At 38.2% G+C, this 17,039-nt stretch overlaps 1 protein-coding gene across 1 annotated transcript; it reads right to left on the bottom strand.

The window, feature by feature from the left end:
• Window positions 1-12,631: 12,631 nt before the first annotated feature.
• Window positions 12,632-16,557, bottom strand: LOC109676088 (selection and upkeep of intraepithelial T-cells protein 8-like). The gene is given in 4 exon segments (XM_074077951.1): window positions 12,632-14,224; window positions 14,920-15,168; window positions 15,496-15,792; window positions 15,795-16,557. Coding segments are annotated over 4 exon segments (723 nt in total). The 5' UTR covers window positions 15,835-16,557; the 3' UTR covers window positions 12,632-14,087.
• Between the last annotated feature and the right edge of the window lie 482 nt (window positions 16,558-17,039).

The following is a 17,039-nucleotide window of genomic DNA, read 5'->3' as shown; positions in this document are numbered from 1 at the left end:
CATTTGAAGCACAGGACCAAGATCTTCTGAGAGCAACGATCACTGATAACATTTGTGGTTAAGCCAGCCAGGAGCAACTGAGGGGTGAGATCCTAATATGCGATCTCTGCTAATCCTTCTTCTTTCAATGGATCCTTCTCTGTCCTCTGGTCCCATGCCTCACCACCTGATGTTTCAGAACCAAACACCACTCACAGCTTGGGTGACATGGGTTGCTTATGTTGGGACTCACTTGGAGTCCTGGCGCAGATGGGCCACACCCTTACTGACAGGATGCACCATTCACCCACCCCCAGGATACACAAGCTCCCATTAGCACCCCAAGGCACAGGGCTCATGCCCGAGTTCCTGGTCCTGCCCTGGGGGATGGACTGTACTAAAGCTAGCTGCCCCTTCCCCTAACCTTACCCTCCCTAAACCTTAACACCACCCCCCACCACCATCACCTTTCCTTCTCTACTCCAAAGTCTCTAACCCCCCGAAATGGCAGGGGACAATTAGAAATGCTCCCGCCATTCAGTCTGGGTTTCTCTGCCCCCTATCTTTCTATTCTTTGCTTCTTCTCTCCCCCCCTAACCATTGGCTTTAAAACAACAAATGGGAAGCACTCTTCAACCAGTCTATCTGGCGACAGGCTTCTTTTTTTAAAAAAAGAACCAAAAAACTGACTCGGAGGGGCTGACTAGTTAATACCTGTTCTGGAAAGCACAGCTGCTGGGGGGGAGCGGGGAGATGGGGGCGGAGAATAGGGGAGGGAGCCGTGCCGAAAGGGAGTTGCTACCTGCAGGTTGGGCGTGCCCCTTGCAATCTCCCTGGGGGACAAAAAACTACAGGCTTTACACCTGTCAGGGAACACAATAATGGTAAAGGGAACAGAGCCTTACTCCCCATCCCAAATTCCACATCCAACTGTCGCCAGCACCTGGGGACTCCTGTGCACATACAGCCTCCAGGCCCACTCCTCGGGAGTGCACAGGTGGCTCGGTGCACGTGTGGTTTCCCTGCTCACCACTGGGGGCAACCGAGCACACAGCTCGGCACACACACGTGGTTTTCCAGTCCTCCGTGCAGACATGCACGCACGATTCCCGGCCCGCTCCTCAGAGTGGACGCACGTGTTTTCCAGCCCACTCTGGGTGGACAGAAGTCCCGCCTCCAGAGGACCGGAAGTTCTACTCTCGGAGGATGGAAGTTCCGGCCCACAGGACTGGAGTGGGCACCGCGGAGTGGGAACTCCGGAAATCGCACGCCAGCCGCGCGGGAGTTCTGGTCCTGGCCTGCGGACCACTTGGTACAGAAGCTTTGGAAATTCCGGTGCTGCTGGCGTGTGACCTCCAGGACACCTGTCGCGAAGTGGCAGGATCTCTGTTCCCACGAAACCTCTGGAACTCCCACTGTTGTCGGGTGGGACCTCCGGGGTCCTGCCTTGTGGACCACCACTCCTTGTGGTCCTCCAGCCCTTCCTTTCAGGCCTACACATGGCACAGGCCCTGCCTCTCAGCGTGGGCTATAAGCCCCACCTAGCCATCCACTCAGAAATGATTCCCACGGCACAGCGCAGCAACCGTGACCATGGAGGCAGCAGCGGCAGGGGCAGCAGGGGTGTGCTGCAGTAGTTACAGCCGTGACTGTACCATGCAAAAGGGGTACAGCACCTGTGTGTGCACACGTGCACTCAGGCCCACTACATAGGCCAGCAGCCTCTGTCCAGCAGCCTCCATCTGAAAGGCTCTCAGTGCCTGAGCTGGCTAAAGAGAGAGTGCAAGGGCATGGGTAGCTCCACCGCCAATGGGGAGGCCAGGGAGGCTTGGGGCAGCAGAGACAAGGCAGGTGATGGCCTGGGAGCCCACTGGACCACTTATGCTCTCCGAGCCATGCCTTATTTGGCTCCCCATCTCCATGGCAACAGTGGCAACATGAGAGGGTTACATGCCCCCAAGGCTTGGGTTCACATTCCCTCTCCGGGAGCCAAAAAAAAAAAATTTTTTTTTAAGGGAGGGAGGTGCGAGCTCCACCTGTGGTGACCAAGGCCCCAGTGCCTAACCAAACCGACATCTTACCATCTGCAACCTTCTCTGATTTCCTCCTCCCTTGCCTGCCTGTCTGCCATGCCTGTCTGTCCTAAACACACCATCCCAACAATCCTTGCCTTTGTGGCCTACAGGGGTAACAGAAATACTCACACGGAGTATACATCCCTTGTCCCAGGGCTAACAAGGACTTGTTTGCCTATCTTAGCCAAAGATTCTAAATTCCATTCAAAGGTAAAATCTAAATTAACACATAGGTTACACCTGTGTAGCTGTGATGTTAATTGTTGCTGTCCTTAAATGTTAAGTGTATTTAAATGCTTTTAAACATGTTTTCTAAAATTAAAAACAGTGCCATTTAATTAAGGATTTAACCTTGGTCACCCATAAAAGTGTATCTATAATAAAAAACATTACAATTTATTTAAAATTAATTTAAAGGGGAAATTTATTCTATTAATAAAATATCTTTTTATGCTAAAACATAGTAATAACTAATGCTGTTCATAATTATTATTCTAGAATACTATGTACAATAAACGTTTTTAAACATTCTCACTTTAACTGTTCTCTGTGATAAAATTAGGCTTATTTACAGCCAAGAGGTTAAAAAAAATGGATGCTTATGTGTGGGTATTTTAAGTAGGCAATTTAATTAGAGGTTTTATCCTTAACAATTATTTTGTTTTAAAATTAATAAAACTTTGTTCTCTATAGCTCAGTGTAGTATGTCAGAATCTAAACTTGTTTAAGGTCCTTTCAGACTGTAGATCTATAAATGGCTGGGTTCTACAGGATTTGGGTGTTTGGCGTTCTAGGTAATAACAAAACCCCTTTATGAGGAAGCCCAATTATAAACACCTGGAGTAATCTGGCCACTAACATAGAGCCTCAAAGTTTAAAGGTTTATGGCCTTTTGTCCTAGCCTTAGTAATCCTAAATTTAGATAATCCTCTAAAACAGGACACTATATTCAAAGAAGAAAAAGTTCTATAACTTATGACTATCAAGTGATGTCACATCCAAGGAGGCTAAAAAAAACCTTTTAAATCCCAATTTATCTTCTTCAGTTTGGTCTTTTCATTAGTATGCCTAACTCATAGGGACACCTGTCTCTCAGGGGGAAGTATCTTTTATTTCTACAACAGGTTACTATTTTAAGCCTGTATGTTGCATATAGGATGTCTTTGTGTTCCATTTGAGAGGCCCTTTGGAGAGACCATGTGGTCACAGGGAATGCTGCTACCATGATGAAGCCACCACCTTCCCAGAGCCATCTTGTTTTTCTCTAAGAATAGGAAATTCTTGGGTGATGCCATCTTGCCATCCTCTAGGAAAATCATAACTAACTTGCAGTTAAAATTCTCCAGATTAGTATAGTTTTTATACATGTTTTTATTGCATTGGTCTGTTAAGGATAGGACAAAGGGTAGAGTGTATCAGAGATCTGTTGTGAACTACTTAGAACCTAGTTGACTAATCTAAAAATAACAAAAAATGGTTTTGTAAGAGTGAACTCTAAATCAACGTAATTGCTTTGTATGTCATTGTGCATGTTTTCTGTGTATGTCTGTCTCCTACCAATTGTGGCCACTTAATTTTTACTTTTTTGAGCTCATTATATGTGCTTATATTCTTTGGCATGCCTAGATCAAAACATCTGTGCATGTGTGTGTGTGTGTCTGTGAATCTAGATGTGTATGTGTGTGTGTGTGTGTGTGTGTGTGTGTAGGATGGTTCTCAAGCTGCTTTTATGAAGTTAATGTGTACAGCTCTCTCAAAAGTTATCTCAAGTTTTAATCCCACCCAGGCCTAACTAATCTCTTCCTTAAAACTAAAAAAAAGAAAAACATAATTTGTAAGTAATAATTTCTGTTTCATTCTATGAGTATAATTTACATTTAATTCTTTTATAATTAGGTTTATTGACCCATGGGTTCTTGTAGATTGCTATCATGAAAAAGATGGCTTAATTCAATTTTCTTCCTAAGTCTTTTAAGATATAAGGTTACTAAGAGTTTTAATAAAAACAGTGTTATCTAAATTTGAGTTTTTACAAGGTTGTTTCAAGATTCAAATTAAAGTCTTAAGGCATATAAGTTTATATATGTGTGATTGGGTTGGCTATAGTATAAAGTTTGCTTAGAGAGTTTTGTAAGGTGAAGATTTAAGGTAGCAATGTATATTAAAAAATGGGTTTCCATTTTATCAAAATAACTATCAAGATTCTTTGGTGTTGTAGGTTTTGTTTTACCAAAACCAAACAAAATCTCACCCTTCAGATGAAATAATAGAACCTTAAGTTTTTAAATGTCTACAAAAAGGTAATTAATCCTAAAATACTAAATTATTCATGTCATTAACTCCCAGTGACTGAGCCTGTTATTTATTCCAGGGGCTACATGCAGGTCAATAACAACCCTGCTATGGTCTCCAAGTCTTGCTGTTAGTTAACATCAGCAGTCTAGGATTAATTTCTTAACAACATCTAAGCCATGGCTTTCAGTCATTGTTCCCCTAACTTTATGCGTATCCCCTTATCTCTGTTTCTGTATCTAATCATTTAAAACCTTAGTCTTAATTGGTTTATTATAAAAAAGAATGTGCATGTTTCCCCATTTATCTCAGTTTACAAGCTGACAACAACCCCACAGCTGAATATGAAAACCAACCATAAGCAATGGTTTGTATCAGCCAAGCTTACCTTGGTGCAATTTGGATTTAATCGTTAATTTTGTACACTACAAGAGTTCATATAAAGGTGTTTTCTTTTTAATAGTCAACAGATTGTCATCTTACATATTGTTATCTTTTCACTTTACATGTTTTGGTATCAGCCTCTTTGCCCAGTACATAATAGTTCTGAAGTTTTAATAGATGGGTCAGCATTTTGTATCAACATCCCATCTAACCCATGCTGGGATGTAAGAGATGGGCCCTCAGGAGAATGATTGCCTTAGAAGACTGGGTACCTTGCCACTCGGTTGGTCCAGAGATGTCTGATGGAAACAGGTCAGAGGGATCTGTGTTGAGATTTTCAGAAGGATACTTTGTGGATGTAGAAAGTACTCGTTTTTCTCTCTCTGAAAGGGCAGCTTTCCTCCTTTCCTTCTCTCTCTCTCCATCAGCCAGTATAGGGAATTCCATTTAGGAGTTCTCATGCAGGGGTGGAGGGGTGAATGGATTTTCCTCCTTCCCTTCCCCCCTCTCTGTCTCCATCAACCAGCATAGGGGAAGCCAACATATCCACTTGGCTATATCTTTAAGTACTGGGTGATGCTTTGATCCTACTAATCAAAAATAAGATAACTAGCTCTCTCTATAGCTCATTTAAAATAATTAACTATTCTTTACATCCTATCAAAGTCCTAATGTATTTTTCTGATAACACAAAAAACTAAGTTTAAACTAAGTAAAAATTCATTTAAATGCTAATACTTCTAGTGCCTTGTATCTAAATGTTACAAAATCATTTACAGAGTTAAAATGTGTACATGTAAACAACTATAGTTCTTTTGTCTAAGGTACATTCTATCTAATAAGATCATTAGCATTTCTGCTGTTTATGACAAATGCTAAAAGTTCTACCACTTAGGCCTGACATGTGTATGTCAGATTTATCTGACATTGATTAAATAATGCATATGATATACAAATGAGCATCAAAACAGGGGGTATTTAAAATTACTGACACTGCCTTCCCCTAACCATTGGAAAAGTCAGGGTTTTTAATTGGCAGTACTGTATTGACAGTACTGACAACAACTAACTTGTTACTTTACTTAACTAAAATTCAAGGCTTAAATTGTAATTAACCATGGTTATTACTTTAAGTTTTGTCATTACAGTTCTAAACCTTTGAGAACATTTATAGGCAAGCCCATGAAAAATGACTCTAACAAGTACTTATCTATTAACCAAGATAGACATTCTTAAGTATTGGGGTTGTATTGTATTTTTCTTGTAGAATATTTGTAACTGTTTCCTGATAACATTTTACAACAATTTAAAGGTGTCAGTACATCCACTATGGAACAAGCAATTAGATTTAATTAGGCCAAGGCTAAAAGCCATTTTAAAATAAATCTCTTTGTTGGTTAATTTGGTCAAAAAGGTCACATTGGCACTGACTTCTGATCTGTTTGTTGTGTTATTCCCCCCATATACTGTGGGACAAGATCTGACTTTCTGGACTTTCCCTGGGAAGCCACTCCTGCACAGGGGGACAAAACTGCCAAATTTGCAAAATCTTCAGAGAAGTCTTCAGAGAAACAGCTTAAGAAGTCGTGACCCCCCCCCAAGTCGCCAGCATCCCCCAACTTCTTAGAAAAATAGTGGCATTCAGCCACCCAAAACATTTCAAAAGAACTGCACAAATGATGGGACTTTTCTAGATCCAGATAGAGTCAATTATGCCAAACCTCTAAAAATAACCAAAGCCGAGAGATTATTTTAAGAGGGGCTCTTATGCATGTGCTCTAATATTTAAGCCTTCTAGGCTTCTGGCAAAAGGCAAAGTAATATCTTTGGCCAAGGCCTTCTGTTTGAACAAAGGCAGTATAACTTTCAAAGGTCTCCAACCTCTGCTTAGGGACGCTGTGAGTCTTCTTTCTGTACAGAACTGACTCTTGTTTATTCTCTAATTGGACTAACACCTGCCCCCTGGTACACCTGGCTCCTAATGTAATCAGCCCTTAACTGCCCACTGAAATAACAATCCAAAATAGAGGGCCATCTGAGAGTTAAAATAACTACAGATATAAATACCTATAGACAAAGTAACCATAAGACGCTGTCACTTACTTCATCCTTCCCTCCAGACCTGGCAGGGCCCCTTCTGATGGTCCTATCATTATTGACGTTCAGGTCATGCCATCTAAACCAGATTTATCTCTTCCAGGATAAAAGCCTTTAAAACCCAGGCCATAACACGACAGAGCCATCAACTTCCAGAGGTGGACAAGATGCCCATGAGAAATCTTGATTGGGCTGGACAAAGATTCAGATAATGAACATCACTGTTCAAGTCCCCAGAGACAGTGATAGGAAAGGGCAATATTCTTGACAGGTAGGGTCTACAGCCCCTTATCAGCTTGAAGCAGCTACCAAAGATGGACCACCCTTCTTCAGCAAGCCCCCAAAAGAATTTTTGGAATATTATCCCTCAGGGGGAATTTGCAGCAGGCCAAGTTATGGATAATCTGGGACTGCTCCTCATCTTGACTCCAGGGCTCTCCCCCATCCCCCAGGTGAGAGGAGCCAAATGATGACGTATTGTCTCCCCATCTCCAAGTTCAAGATGTTATAAAATGACCTATCAGGAGATGCCAGCCCATCTTCTTCCCTACCCTCACGTGGAAGAACAGCTGACTACCCTTCCCTTAATAAAACTATTCTACCTCACCCCATCCACTTGTTTTGCTCAGATTATTCCATTTGGAGCACAAGGAGTAAAAGCTTCTAAGAACAATGATTGCTGATAACAAAATAAAGCCACTCTCCTTATAAATTGATTATAAGTATTTTTTATAGTAAGAGAAAACTGACTACCACAGTAAATTGGTACCAAGAAGTGAGAGACATTGTTGTGATTATACCTGAGAATATGGAAAAGACTTTGGATGTAGTTCATGAGAAATTTTTTGAAAAGTTTGGATATGCAAACTACAAAAGAAGCTTAGAATGCTATAAGGAGATTTCAACAGGTGATTCTGGTGAGAATGCAAAAGATAAGAAAGCTGATGGGAATGCAGATAACAAAGGTTATGCTTATAAGTTTTCAGATGAAAGTGAGGATTCCATTCCAAATTGGACTAGAGACACCCTTACAACATTGTGGCAAAGAATTTGAGCACACATTGTTCATGTCTTGAGGCTTTTTGGAGACTGAGCTTAACTGGTTTATCTTGTGGAGAAAATGTCAAGAAAGGAAAGCACTCAGGCAGTGCCATGGGTGTTAGCCTCTGTTATTAGCCACATTTATAGTGAGAGTTTGGGAAATAAGAAACAGAACAGAAAAATTTGAAAAACTTGCAGTTTGATCAGCAAAGGAACTGTCTAAAGGCACATCCAAGGAGGGTGTAGTTGTTATAGTAATTAGCACCATTAAAAACAAACATCAGACTTTGTATCAGGACTATAGAAAACATGCCTGGGGACATCTGTGGAATTGACAAGGCATTAGACTTTGTAGGCTGAATGATGAAGAAATGCAAATTTGTTTCAAAGACTTTCAAGGGCATAATTTTTTGAGAAGCTCTGGGGCACCCTGTTTTCTTAGGAATGCATAAACAATTAATGTACTAGGAGGTCACTGCAGATGTGGTTCAAGTGTGCCCAGGTACAGCTCACTCTGGTGACAGACCTTGGCATTTTTCAGGAGGCCAGTTTTGCAGGCATGCAGAATACAAGGGTTATGGGGTCATGGATGCTTCCAAAGGAAAGCTTGGGAGATCAGTCAGTGTATAATGTGGTCAGAGTTCCTGTAAACCGACCCCATAGGGTGATACATGGAGCTGTGGGAGTGAAGTCAAAACTGCAATAGAGATAATAGGAAATTGGAGATGCCAGAAAGGAACAACATTTTTCAAGAGGAAATGTAGGCAGCATGAAAAACATTTCCAAGAAAGAGGCCCTGTGGGCTCCAAGTAGCAAAAGCTTATGATGTGGGCATTTCAAGTCATTGGCAGCCATATTCCACTATACAGTCCCTGATGCCTGACATGGAATTTTAATATTTAATGTTTGATCTACTGTGTTTCGGTCTAACTTTGGTCCTATCCATCCTTATTATTTCCCCATTTCTTCCTTTCGCAATATGAATGTCTAGCTTGGGTGTGATGCACATTGCACTTTGGGAGTGTATTATTTTCTTTTTGACTTTTACAGAGGCTCACAGCTGACTTTTCCTTGAGTCTTGAAGGAGGCTTTGAATTTTGACTTTTGAGAAACACTAGAACTGAGGTAGGTTAAATAAGGGAAAGTTCGGGACTCAGATAAATATTACATCTCAGATTAACCACCCTTTGGCTCAGGGACCACCCTGAAATGGCAGGAAACTGACCATGCCCCTCCTCACTCATTGATTATTGTATGGGAATCACATGGTTCTTCCCTTCCCACAGATTAGTGGAAGTTTTAAAAGTATCTGAGAAAGAAAAGCACAATATCTTGGCCTCCAGATTTCACCTGGGCCACATCATGCTCTGCTCTGTATTTTCCTTTCCTAACTTTTAATAAACTCCATTTACACCCACATGTCCTGTGATGGATTCTTCCTGTGGGATACAAAGAATTTGGAAGTCTTCTGATCACATACCACACCAGCACCATTGACAGAAAAATTAAGATTTCAGGGAATATTGGGCATGGATTGAGTGCATTTTGCATTTTGAGATGATCATAACTCTTTGGGGGCTGTGGATTGAATGTTATACTTTGGATCTTAAGTATGCCTCAAAGCTCATGTGGTTAAGGCTTGGTTACTAGTCTGGCATTATTTAGTGGTGGTAGAAACATTTAGTAAGTGAGGCCTAATGGGAGACCTTTGGGTCACTGGAGACATGCTTTTGAAGGGATAGTGGGTCCTTATCCTTTCTTTTTCCTCTCTTATTTCCTGGTCATGAGCTGAATGATTATTTTTCTGCCTTGTTCTCCCACCATGATGACCTTGCATAGGTCCAAAACATGGGGCCAAATGGTCATGGACTGAAACCTCTGAAATTTTGAGCCAAAATAATTCTTTTCCATTTATAAGTTAACTATATTATTTGTTTTAGTCATAGAAAGTTGACTAACACAAATTCCTTTCAAAAATTTAATTGCATTTTATAAAGAATTAAAATAAATACCCTATAATTTTATTGAAGTACAACACGTGCCAAAATATCTTGAGCAAGAAGATCAAAGACAGCCATCAAACTTCCTCATTTCAAAATATATTATAAAGTTATAGAATTCAAAACACTATGGCATCTTGTTAAAAATGTGTTCGATTATATAATAATTGTACATATTTATAAGGTATGGTGTGATATTTCAATATGTGTACACAATATATAATGACTAAATCAAGGTAATGAAGTTTTCCATATCCTTATCATTACTTTGTATTTGGAATCTTTGAGCTCCTCTTTTCTTATTCTTCATGAACTATATAATAAATTATTGTAAACTGCATGTACTCTACTGTGTTGGAGATGGAACATTGATTCGATCACTACACACTACAATCGTAATTATCACACTACGCCCTATAAATTTATGTTTATCTCAAAATGCAAAATGCACTCAATCCATGCCCAAGGTTCCTTGAAATTAAGATAATTGTTATTAAAAATAATAAAAAGTGTTATGTTAGCATGTAAACCAACAGAGAGATCAATGGGACAAAATAGAAACTCCAGCATAAAGTCCACCTAATGGGGAGAAGATAGTCTTTGCAAAAAAATGGCATAAGGGAAACTGGATATCCACATACAAAGGAAGTGAAACTGGATTCTTATCTTACAACAGACCCTATGATAAACTTGAAATAGATTATGGATTTAAGTGTAAGACCCAAAGGTACAAAATTCCTGGAAAAAAACACAAGGAAGAGACTCTGTGATACTGGTTTTGGAAATGGTGTTTTGGGATATGACAGTAAAGCACAGGCAATAAAAGAACAAAATAAGCATGTGGAACTACATCACACTAAAATGTTTCCTCACAACAAAGGAATTAATCAGCAAAATTAAAAGGAAAACCATAGATTAGGGGAAAATACTTCCAAACCATATCTGGTAAGGGATTGATAATCAACATGTACATAGAACTTATATAACAAAATAGCAAAAAAGAAAAATTTTAATAATAATCTGATTAAAAATAGACAAGAACCAGAGTAGACAATTTTCTGCAGAAATACACATGGCTAGCAATATATGAAAAGTTGCCCAGTGTCTCTAATTATCAGGTTAATATAAATCACATTATTAGCTTAATGTAAATCAAAATGAAACACCACCTTACACTAAATAAGATGGCCCTTACCAAGAATATAAATAATATGTTTTTGAAGATATACAGGAAAAGGGACCCTTATACACAAATTGGTGGGAATGTGAATTTCCATCATTATGGAAAAGTGTGGCGGTTCCTAAAAAGTTAAAATAGAACTTTTATATCAGCTAATGATCTCACTCCTGAGCATATTTTCAGATAAATAAGATCATCATCTTAGAGACATCTGAGATATCTACTATATTCATGATGGTGTTATTCAAGGAAGCCAAATTATAAGAGGCAACCTAAGTATCTGTCAATAGGTGAATGGATAAAGAAATTGTAGTATGCATATTTAACAGAATATTATTCACCTTTATAAAGGAAGAGCATCTTGCCATTTGTGAAAACATGGAAGACCTGAAGGACAGTATGCTAAGCAATATAATAAGTCAGATACAGAAACTACTATAAGATCTCACTTACATATAGAGTTTAAACAAGTTGAACTTACTGAAACAGAGAGAAAAAGAGTGATCGTCAGTATCAGGGGTGGGGAAATAGACAGATGTTAGTCAAATTATACAAGCTTTTTTATAAGATGAACAAATTCTAGGAACCAAATGAACAGCAATGTCACTATATTTAATGATATATTACTTGAAAATTGCAATTAAAATAGATTATAAATAATTTCACCATATACACAAAAACAAGTGAATATGTGAGAAATATGTTAAGTAGATTGATTATGGTAATAATTTATAATTGATACCTATATCAAAACATCACGCATATACCTTGAATATGCATAATTATTCATTAATTATAACTTAATAAAAATTTAAAAAGCAGATAAAAGAAAATGGAAAATACCTCAAGACAAATGAAAACAAAAAGACAGTGTACAAGAAATTCACAGATACAGCAAAAGCAGTCCTAATGGAGGATTTTATAATGATAAATGATTACATTAAAGAATAGTAATAATTAAGGATAATAATAATATCAAATAAATAGCTTAACATTATATCTCAGGAAACTAGGAAAGGAAGAATAAAGCAGCCAAATGTAACCAATGGAAAAAAATAACAAGGATTAGAGCAGAAAACTAATTAAAATAAAATTAATGATATTACTATTATATTTATTTTTAGAATAAATATTCTTATTGTTCATGCTATCCAAAATGATCTACAGATTCATTGTACTCTAACAAAATCTTACTTTTTTTAATAAACTAGAGAAAACAATATTAAAATTTACACATACTATAAGAGATACTAAATAGCCAAAGGAATTTAAAACATGAAGAACAAAGCCAGAGGCATCATGCTTTTCAATGACAAAATATATTATAAAGCTACAGTAATTAAAACAATGTAATGTTGTCTTAAAAATAGATGAAGCAGAATCCAGAATCCAGAATAAACCTATGCATCTATGTCAACTGAGTTTGACAATGGCACAAGAAGACACAGTATTGAGAAACAATACTTAACAGTATTGAGAAACAATTCTTAACAGTATTGAGAAACAATTCTTAACAGTATTGAGAAACCTGGATATTCACAGGTCAAAGAATTAAATTCAACTCATACGTTGCACTTCACACACAAAAAATGCAAAATGAATTAAAGATGTATAACTAAGACCTGGAACCATTATGACTCTTAAAAGAAACCAGGGGATATCTTGACCTTGTGTCAATGATTTTTTTGATATGACACATAAGATGTAGGAGCAAAAACAGGTGAGTAGACCTTTATTAACTAAAACCCTTCTGCACAACAAAGGAAACAACCAACAGAGTGAAATTGTAACATACAGAATGGGAGAAAACATTTGCACACCATATATACAAAAGAACACTCAATACTCAGTGCTCTTTTCCAGCTAGTGATGTTCAAGTACTACAGTCATTTTAGCAGTTGCTTATAATAAGCATATGCCTGAAATATGACTGACTTCAACTCTTGAGTATTCATCCCAAAGATATAGTTGACTACAGCTTGTGATCATCAAACTTGAAAAGAATTTTGACAATCAAGAATATATTATCAGAGAGCTCTTATAGAGACTGAGGTGGCTTCTAATGCAGTCTCTTTGCTTCTCACATTCTTCTCTTCCTCATGAGTGAAAACTAACACTTAACTGAACATGTGCAGTGGAGTTTTGGCTTAGGTTTTTATTTTTCTATTTTAAATCTGGGATCTTGCCTTGTTAATGTAAATGTATTTCTTTTTCATTTGGTTCTAAACAATAGTGCTTTCATTCACTGTTTCATAGTTTCTGAGACAGGACTTTGCAATTTTAAGTACAAATGGGAAGTGAGACAACAAAGTCCTGCTGGTGATCAATCTCTCGAAAATTCTCCTCTGTGGTTTGGAATCAATGCTTCAAACAAATTATTTCTTTGCTATGATTGGTGATAACTGTCCTATTATTATATATATCATGTGTAAGCTTTTAAGTAATGAAGAATTGTCAATTGTCAAAATCATATATTTGAATATTATATTCATTTATTGTACTTCTAAATAATCACCATAGTCCATAGATAATAGATCCATAGAAGGATATCAGAGTTTCATGAATCTCCTGAAAGTACATGCAAATTTTGGGAATATATGCTAGTATTGGAATAGTGTGGAAATATTCGTATTTGACATTATATTTTCAGTGTAGCCTCTAAGACTCAAATGGATAAGTAACTTTGACTTGGAGTCATGGATATACACCAACAATTTTGTGGATCCAGGAAATATTTCAAGTAAATGAAATTTAAGTCACATTTTCTGAAGCCAACATGTTCCTTTCTCTTTGTAGCGTATCTGTCCTCAAGTACTGTTGAAAACACTGCAGCAGTCAGAGCATCTTTAGTCCTTGACATCCACAACAATCTAAGAGATACCACTTAAACCACTGGTTACCTTAGTGATGATGAAAGGGTCACATAGCTTTGACTAAACAAGCAGGAAATAGATTTTGAGAAAAATGAGAGCCACCAAAGGATAGCTCATCAATATTAACCCCATTTACCTCTGCTCCAGAATGGATAGCTCATCAATATCAATCCCATTTACCTCTGCTCCAGAATGGGAGATATTCAATAAGGAGTACAGTAGAACAGATTGCGAAGCACAGTAACTGAAAAGGCATTGAGTTGAATAAACCATGACATAGAAGTAGACATCCGTGTGTTTGCACTATAACAGAGAGAGGTAGAATTAACAAAGAGGAACACAGCCATGTGGAGTATCATTAGCCTACAGACAACAATCTGGGCTGCGGAGTGAGGTGGCTTAAGTGATAAAGCACTTGCCTAGCAAGCACAAGGCCCTGAGTTCAAATCCCAGTACCACCCAAATAAATAAGTAAATACATGGATAAATAAAACAAAACTACAAAAACTCTCTGAGTCATTTCACTATGCTCACTCAATATAGGTAGGGTTCAGGCTGTGAATCTGGCTTGTGAATGGTGGCAAGTGTAAGTGAGACTGGATTTATAAATCTATCAGGGCTAAGAGGAGTTTTCTTCCCAATTTCTCACTACTTAATCTAGCACAAAATTATTCTTGCTGGTTAGATTAGAAAGAGGATCTAGGAATCTTCATCAGATTGTTAGAGATTCTCAGAATTTGAGCTCAGATGGGGTTAGCTGTGACAATGATGAGTTGACTGAGAGGAAAGAATTGCCTGGGACCCACAGACCCAGAGAACAGAAAGAGCCTGGCAAGTGCACTTGGCAACATTTGTATCACCAAAACCCATATCAAAGATAAAGAATCACATTCAAAGTGTGTTTGGCAATGTAGGAAGCTATTTAACCTTAATTATCTCATTAGTTTTCTCTTTATGTTTCCATGCTGACAACCAAACCACGACAACCAAATACTCACCTGTTAGAGGGTTGCTAACACAGCATATAATATAGCCTTCCATGTGGTTTCTAAGAAGAAGAGTCAACTTCATATATAATAATCTAGATCCATCCTGTGAGTATGATTTTGATGAGTGTGGAATTATCTCTCCCCTGTTGTCTCTCCACTGCATTTGGGGCCATGGGAACCATCCTCTTGAGTTACATTCTACCATGAGTCCTTCAGTATTAGGAAACTGAACACTGATCTCTGTCTCCAAGCCAAGTGCTAGTGGAAAAGATAAAGTTGAAGATAGCTATTGCATTGAGGTTGGATTGGCAAGTTGAGAGAATACTCACTGCAATCTAAGAAGATGTGAATGAAATCCACATTTCATTTACAAGTTAAACCAACTGGTCATACTATATAGTTTATTCACTATATAGTATGCATTTCCAGTAGATGAAAGGGTTTTTATCACTACTTATAATGCTTGTAAAAACTTAACTGTGAAAAAGACAAGAAATAATCAAGAAACATTGAGACAATTCCCATGTATTTCAGCTTACTGGGTCACAAGGGCATTACAAGGGTATACCTGACAAGCACACTTACCCGCCACACTTAAGTTCATGCTGGCCACATCACTGAAACTACTATCATTAAGTGAACACTGGTATGGTCCATCATCAGAAATACTGATGTTATGAGTTCTGAGGGTCACTTTACCTTCTCCAATGACCTCTTTCACAAACTCTATGTGATTCACATATTCAGGGGCAGCTTCTCCATTTACTTCATGGCCACCTCTGTATAGGTAAATAGGTTGGGAGTGGTCACCCCTGAATCAGAGCACTTCCATATATTCTGCACTCTGTGGTGGGAACATCTGGCAGCCGAGCTCAGCCTGTTCCCTACTGTAACCATCATGTGACCCACAGGAATAGTTACCATCACCTTCTCTGTAGAAGACAGAAGACCAAAATAAGTTTGAAGCCAACATCATCCCTATTGCTGATCATTGCTTGGATAGTTTTTCCTTTCACCCATCAGACCTGGCTGATATAAATGCTCAGTTCTGATTATATTCCCTTTAGTTGTAAACTAGTATTTTATTATCTGGAAGGGCCAATGCTACTTCATTCTTGTTTTTAAAACACATTCATGTTAGCTGGGCATGGTATTTCATGCCTATAATTCCAGAAATGAAAAGGCTGAGGCAGGAGGATCATGAGTTCAAGGCCAGAGCATATAGTAAGTTCCATGCCAACCTAAACTACACAGTGAGACCCTATTAGATAACATAACATAACATAACATAAAATAATGATATTTGTAGTCTTTCTATTTTGTGCTTCACAGGTTTGGAAATTTCTATTAATTAACTATCAGGTTCAGATAGTGTTTCCTCTACCATGCCCACCCAGTCTTCTAAAAAGTCCATCAAAGGCATTCTTCATTTATGGCTGTATTTTTTATCTATAGATTTCTTTCTTTCTCAGAATTTCTTTCCCTTTGCAAACATTATCTATCTGTTCTTTCATGCCATCCTCCTTGTTTCATTAGATCCCTTAGCATATTAATTACAATGGTTTTTAAAGTCCTGATCTGATAAACCTAACATCCTCATAATAACTGTGTCTGATTTCATCTGGACCTTCAAATTGTGGTTTTTGCTTTCTAGTACTGACTGAACATTTTTGCTGAATTCAAGCATGATGTAGTGGGTAAGAGGAACACTGGTAAAAAGCTTGTTAGTGATGATAAGATGTGGTAGAAGGAGATGTATTCTATAGTTCCACAATTTAATTTCAGTCTTTTAGTGGACTTGACACTTGGATCGTGAATTGTATGAGTGTTTCTCAATGTTTTTCCCTTGTAAGAGGAACTGGATGGATAGAGGGAGTTAGAGTTAAATATTTCCATTCCCTCAGTTCAATTAGGCTGTGGGGTAATAATCTTTCTTAAGAGCAAAACTTATTAAGTAGAGTATATTTCAAGATGGCTACTTTTTTCCTCCCTTTGCTGAAAGTACAAAGAAATTTTTCTCCAAGTATTCACTCTAAGAACCTGGTAGAAATCTTACAGGTAAAAGACACTGAAGAGTTTCCCCCACTTTAGAGTTTTTAACTCTAAGTTGTCCATACCGGGCTTCCAGC

This window comes from Castor canadensis, chromosome 7, assembly GCF_047511655.1.
Source record: "Castor canadensis chromosome 7, mCasCan1.hap1v2, whole genome shotgun sequence".
Classification (NCBI taxonomy): domain Eukaryota; kingdom Metazoa; phylum Chordata; class Mammalia; order Rodentia; family Castoridae; genus Castor; species Castor canadensis.
The sequence above is the reverse complement of the archived record's forward strand: the minus strand, read 5'-3'. Positions and strand labels throughout refer to the sequence as shown.